Genomic DNA, 6250 nt, shown 5'->3' with positions numbered 1-6250 from the left:
CCTCAGTAGAGCCACCAAATTAATATTCCTAAAGCCCCAACCTGACTCAAGAACTTCCCATGGGTCCTTTTAATTCTCTAGATCATACACGAACATTTTTTTTTTGGCACTTAGACCCTTTCCCAATCTGATTCTCTCCAACTCTCCCAGGATTACTGCACATTATTCTCCTTCACATACCCTATGTTCTGATCAAGCTGGCTTGCTGGCTTGCTCACTGTTCCCTGTGATTGGTATTCTGTCTCCAATCTTTGTGCCTTTGTTCAGGCTATTCCCAAATTTACCCCTTCCTCATTTGTGCCTCAAAGAGTCCCTTACTTCATACATAGCTCAGTCCAAGTGCCATCTCCTGCATTAGTTAGATGACTTGGACAAAGGTCACACAATTAGTAGGTGCCTGAAATGAATTGATTCCAGTTCTAAGTCCAGTGCCTAACCATATTAATGCCTCATCTTCCTTTATTTTTAAACCTTTACTTTTTGTTCTAATAACAACTCTCAGTCATCTCTAAGTCAGAAGGGCAAGGTCTAAGCAAATGGAGTTTAAGTGACTTGCCCTGGGTCGCACAGCTAGGGAATATCTGAGGTCAGATTTGAACCCAGGTGCTCCTGACTCCAAGCCTGGCTCTCAGACCACTGAGCCAGCTACCTACCTGCCCCTTCCTTGAACATAGAAAGAGTTTATGCATGAGACTGTAAGATTTAAAACTAAAAGGAATCTTAGGGTTCAATTAGTCCAAACCCCTCACTTTGATGATGAGAGTACTGAGACCCAATTTGGTGGTTTTCAAGCTATCTACAGTAGGGGATGTGTTCCTGTCATTCATTCCCTGCTACCTCCTGAATAAAGTTCAAACTCTTTTGCCTAACAGTCAAGGCCTTCCTTGATAGTCTGACATCATCCTAATTTCTCAGCTTTATTGGCCTCCCATATGCTCCATATTTCAATCAAACTAGATTGACCCAAGTTCCTCTTCTATAACCTGTAAGTTCTCCCACTCCCATCCTTTAAAGCCTCCTCAAAAATCACCTCATCCAAGAAACCTTTCCCTCCTCACAAAACCCCTTTTTTTCCCACTTCTCTGCTGCGCTCTACCTATATAATTTCATTATAATTATAGACATGTATATGCTCATCATATCCACCTATCAGTACTTCATGAAGGCTTATGTCTTATCTAAACTAGTATTTCCCCTGTACAAAGTATGTGTTGAATAAAGGGTTGTTCAACTCAGTTGGCTAATTTGTTGAAAGTTACCTCTAAATCATTTAGTCAAGATCCTGAAACTCAGCTTGGAGAGTGACTCTAAGACACTGTCTTTCCTCCCCAAACCAAGGGAAGCCTCAGGAGTTACCCACTGAGGAACACAGTACACAAGCATATAGACCTTGCCCGTCAGTGTTCAAGTTGTTACTAGGGCAGAAAGTAAAAGACTTGGGCTGGGAGGTGGAGAGGCTTTATAACTGTCTCTCTTTTTTTTTCCAGTTCTCTTATGTCTGGTCCCCCACTCTGCTCTCCCTCCCCACCTCGTACTCCCTCGGAAGCTATCAGCCAGTTCCCAAGGGCTAAAGAAAGAGGCCAGGTGTGAATTGAGGTATTAATCACTTTATTGCCCTATAGAGACCCAATACCAGGTAGACATCCCCACTGGAACAAAGCTGCAGCTACTCTTTATGTGAATCCTCATGGTGTTCAATAACCATTTTGAGTGTCAAGATGAGGAATTCCTCAAAGTTGATGAAACCATCTTGGTTGATGTCCAACTCTTTCATAAACTCTGGCACGGTTTTCTTTGACTTCTGTCCAAAATCAAGAGTATAGGTTGAGTGGAAGGAATTTAGATTAAGCTCCAGAACCAGTGATCAAACCCGGGCCACACTTCTAGCACACACAGAAAGGAGGGATAAGGATCAAGTGAACCATATCTAACTTCTCTTCCCTTTGTTTTACCTTGGGAGGAGATGTGGGACAGTGGAAAGGGGGCTAGATTTAAAGTCAGAGGCTTGGGTTTGAATCTCAGCGCTGAGAAAGTCACTCGACCCCTCTTGACCTCAGTTTGTTCATTTATAAAGCTGAAGGGGTTGGACTTCTGAGGTACTTTCCAACCCTACATCTATGAATCCATAATCCCACTTTTCCCTTCTATTCCCCTCCAACCCCAAAAAAACCTAAAGCAGAGAGTCGGACTGAATTTTATTATATTTACATTTTATTTAAGTGCACCAACTCCAGCTGCTGGTCTATGCAGCGCGTTAAAATAACAGGGAAATCTCAACCTCAGAGATAGTGAGATTAAACAGCTCAATTCCTTAGTTTCTCCTTTGTGACGTGAACTCTCTGTCAGGATTCTCCCTAGATCCACCTAGGTAACTAAGTGGTTTTCAATATTCCCCCTTGGTTTGGACAACAGAGACTCCGTCTAAAATACTGCCTCCTCTCAGCCCTTCTTCCTCCCTCCTCCAGCACTGTCCGCTCCACCCTCCCATACATCCACCCTCATTACCTTCGTAAACTCTGAACATTCTTTCTCTAATAGTTTTCCAAACTGCTCCCGGGACAGCGCGTGGGGATGACCTCCCGTCAAGGAATACTTGTGGAAGACTTCCACCAGACAGTTGATGGCACATTCCAATTTCGTCGCCATCTTTGCAGAGATTTAGTTTTATCTGAAAGAAGGAGCGTAGCCAATTGACAGATGAACACTTTCAGGGGCTCGGGGACCTCTGGGGACTATTCCCTCAAGGACTACAATAAAGAGGACTAAGGCAAAAAAAAAATCTACCAGACTTTTCAGCCTTCACTAGTCAGATGACTAAGCAGAAATGGAGGGAAGATAATAGTAATCTGGTCAACATGGGAAGGGAAGAAATGGGATGGGATGAGAGGAGCCCTGGACTAAAATTCACAAGTCCTGGATTCAGGCTCTAGCTCTAGGAGCTCAGTGAGCTTGGTCAACTCCCTTCCCTCCTCTGTTCCTTTATACATAAATTGTCATAGTTCAAACTAGACAATATCTAAGGTCCTTTCCAAATTGGTATGGAATGGGCAGAATGGAAGAGCTATTAGATAGAATTTCCCAAGGGTCAGATAGCAGCTATTTCCATCTACTGAAAAAGGAGACCTTAAAAAAAAAAATCAGTCCACAGGACTTCCCTTTAAAGGAATCCTTCAACATTTCTGAATTATTCATATAAAATCTCAATCATTCAACTCCCTTAGTGCTACATAGAAAGCCTCAGACCAATTCTAGGGGAGCCAGATCAGTTAAACTAGAAAGAAACTTAGCATCTCTTATTGTCCGAGGGTAAGGAAAGCTGAGGAAAGGGAATCACCTCCTATTTCTAGCCTCATGGGTTATCCAGGCCTCCCTACTGGCCTTTTGGGTCTCAAAATAAATTTCCAGGAAAGATTTAAAAAGGGAATGATTTGGGGGCATCTGGGTGGCTCCATGGATTGAGAGCCAGGCCCAGAGATGGAAGGTCCTGGGTTCAAATCTGACCTCAGACACTTCCTAAGTGTGTGACCCTGGGCAAGTCACTTGACCCCCATTGCCTAGCCCTAACTTCTGCCTTAGAACCAATATGGAAGGTAAGGGTTTTAAATTTAAAAAAAAAAAAAGGAATGATTTTAAATCCTGGCTCTTCAACTTATAAGGATCTTGGGCAAATCAATCTCTCAAAAAGCCTCTATTTCTCATATATAAAATGAAGGGGTTGAATTGGATGGCCCCTAAGGTCCTTTCCAACCCTAAAGCTGTAATCTCCTACCCCTCATTCCCAGTCCTGATCCTCACACTACTGGAGAGAAGCAGGACAGTCACACTTACCTACCTCTCCCTTAGAATGAAGCAGCCAGAGATATGGGAAGAAGAGAGGTTTCCCCTCTTTATAGCACCCAGGACTTCCTGGTGACACCCATGCTGCTGTCAAAGTTGCTACAACCTCGACCTGTTTCCCAACCCAATGAATGTGTCAACTTCTGGTTAGAGTATGGTTTTTCTGCCTTTCTGTATAGGGTTGAGAGTGGGGAGAAAAGAGTAAAAAGGGTACCTTGATCCACAGTACTATCTAACCAGGAAAATCTAGGAATAGTTTGGCAACTGTCTAGTATTAATCTTCAAGTTGACTCATTTAGCCCCTAAGTCCACTCAATCAATGAGACCATCCCATGGGACAGATGCTAAGTTGCTGGATACAGCTATGATCTCATAGACTACTGCAGACCTGAGCCCCCCCCTCAACCCCCTAATTATACATGAAGACAGACAGAACCCCTCCAGAGCTGACAGATTTAAATCCAGTAAACATCTGTTGGGAGACAAGGAGGTTTTTCCGTTGGTTGCTGAGACAGTTTTGCTGTTGGTAAATGTTCATAATAAAAACAGGAATAAACAAGGCATCCCTGCCATAATAAAGACAGAAATAAGAGGATAATCCAGAAAGGTACACACACCTTCCCTTAGTTTGTTGTTTGTTTGTTTGTTTGTTTTAACCTTTACCTTCTGTCTTGGAATCAATCCTGGGTATTGGTTCTAAGGCAGAAGAGTGGTAAGGGCTAGGCAGTAGGGGTTAAGTGACTTGCCCAGGATCACACAGCTGGGAAGTGTCTGAGGCCAAATTTGAACCCAGGACCTCCCATCTCTGGGCCTGGCTCTCAATCCAGTGAGCCATCCAGCCATCCCCCCTTCCCTTAGTTTTTGACCTGGCTTAAATTTATTTGAATGGGGAAAAAAGACAAAGAGAATTCATTTTTTCTTTTTTCTTTATTTCCTTCTTTCTTTTTAACAAATAATAAGCATTTATATCTTCTTCTTTCAATTGGAAAATAAAAAGAAACCCTTTAGTAGTTTGCAATCAAGCAAAACAAACTCCCCCATATGTCAAGTCCAAATAATACATCTCAAAGATAATTCATTTTGACTCTGTCAGATAATCATTTGAGACAATGCACTGTTTCCTCCTCAAGACACCGGGAGTTAAAAAGGAAATACTTAACCTTAGCTTCATAGCAATCCATCTGACTTTTGTTCCACAGAGCTTTGGGCTGAGTGTGTTGATCAGATGCTCTAAGGCTGGAAAGGTAAGATGGTACTAAGTTGTAGAAGTCCTTATTCCAAGCATAGGATTTCAAAACATGCTACTGGGGGCGGGCAAAGTCTGTTTGTAGAAGGAAAACATATTCTCTCACTGAGATTCACCCTCCCTGCAAAGGTATCATTTTATTTTGTGAAATTACAGTTTTCCACTTAATGGACCACACTTTCTGGCTACAGGACCTTGAGAAAATCTGTTAACCTCCCTTGGGCTCAGGTTGTTAACCTGTAAAATAGAAATAATCACTCCTATAGTAGCTACCTCACAAGCTCAAATGAGAAGACACTTAAATCACAAATTTAAACTTAGGAAGATGAGTCTTCCTGACTTCAAGTGCTTTATGTCAATGATTTTTATTATTATACTTGGGAAAGGTAGAACACAACAGAGCAAAAATGGGAAGGGAAGGAAACAAGCATTTATCACACAATTACTATGTGCCACGCACTGTACAAAGTGATTTTCAAATATTACCTCATTGGATTCTACCAGCAATTATGTGAGATGGGTAGTATTATTACCTCCATTTTATACTTAAGGTTGTGCCTCCACTGGGTACTCAATCCCTTCTTGATATTCCATTTGATCTGAATCTTTAATTCAGACCAAGACCTACAAGTCCAATACACTGTGCAAACAGATGGGTACACAAGGAAGCTGCTCAAAGTGATCTCTGTGGGAATATTTGTAGTTATTCAGTGGTTTCAATCGTGTCCAACTCTTTGTAACCCCTTTTGGGGTTTTCTTGGCAAAGATACTAGAGTGGCTTGCCATTTTCTTCTCTGGTTCATTTTACAGATGAGGAAACTGAGACAAACAAGGTTGAGTGACTTACTCAGGGTCACACACCTAGTAAGTGGGTGAGGTCAAATTTAAATTTAGGAAGATGAGTCTTCCTGACTCCAGATCTGGCTCTCTATACAATGCACCACCAGGCTGCCCCCTGTAGGAACATGGGATGTGACTTTTCAATGATTCTCTTTGGAATATGTTCATTTGGGTACAAAATCAGACTCACAGAAAGCATTCAATAAAAGGAGGTGGGGAAGGAAGTAGATGGAGAAAAAGATAAGAAGGAAAAAGAGGATGGTGGTGAGGAAGAGGATGACAAGGAAAACATTCTAATTATGATGTTGCTTCTTCAGATCAAATTTC

General features: G+C 42.0%; 1 protein-coding gene across 2 annotated transcripts; it reads right to left on the bottom strand.

The window, feature by feature from the left end:
* Positions 1-1591: 1591 nt before the first annotated feature.
* S100A8 (S100 calcium binding protein A8) lies at positions 1592-3963 on the bottom strand. 2 transcript variants are annotated; one of them, XM_007481920.3, is made up of 3 exons: positions 3829-3963; positions 2506-2668; positions 1592-1801 (listed from the first exon to the last, which is right to left on the bottom strand). In XM_007481920.3, the coding sequence occupies exons 2-3, from the start codon at positions 2644-2646 to the stop codon at positions 1667-1669; spliced, it is 276 nt and encodes a 91-aa protein (XP_007481982.1). In that variant the 5' UTR covers positions 2647-2668; positions 3829-3963; the 3' UTR covers positions 1592-1666. The 2 variants fall into 2 exon arrangements, with proteins under 2 accessions (XP_007481982.1, XP_001372154.1); XM_001372117.4 differs by having other exon boundaries at positions 3833-3928.
* Between the last annotated feature and the right edge of the window lie 2287 nt (positions 3964-6250).

Source organism: Monodelphis domestica, chromosome 2, assembly GCF_027887165.1.
Source record: "Monodelphis domestica isolate mMonDom1 chromosome 2, mMonDom1.pri, whole genome shotgun sequence".
Lineage (NCBI taxonomy): Eukaryota > Metazoa > Chordata > Mammalia > Didelphimorphia > Didelphidae > Monodelphis > Monodelphis domestica.
The sequence above is the reverse complement of the archived record's forward strand: the minus strand, read 5'-3'. Positions and strand labels throughout refer to the sequence as shown.

Bases quoted from the DNA above. Each gene is read 5' to 3' on its own strand.
- S100A8 (XM_007481920.3), bottom strand. From the start codon at position 2,646: ATGGCGACGAAATTGGAATGTGCCATCAACTGTCTGGTGGAAGTCTTC. The intron at 1,802-2,505 runs GTAATGAGGGTG...GATTTTGGACAG, and splicing joins AATGTTCAGAGTTTACGAAG to AAGTCAAAGAAAACCGTGCC.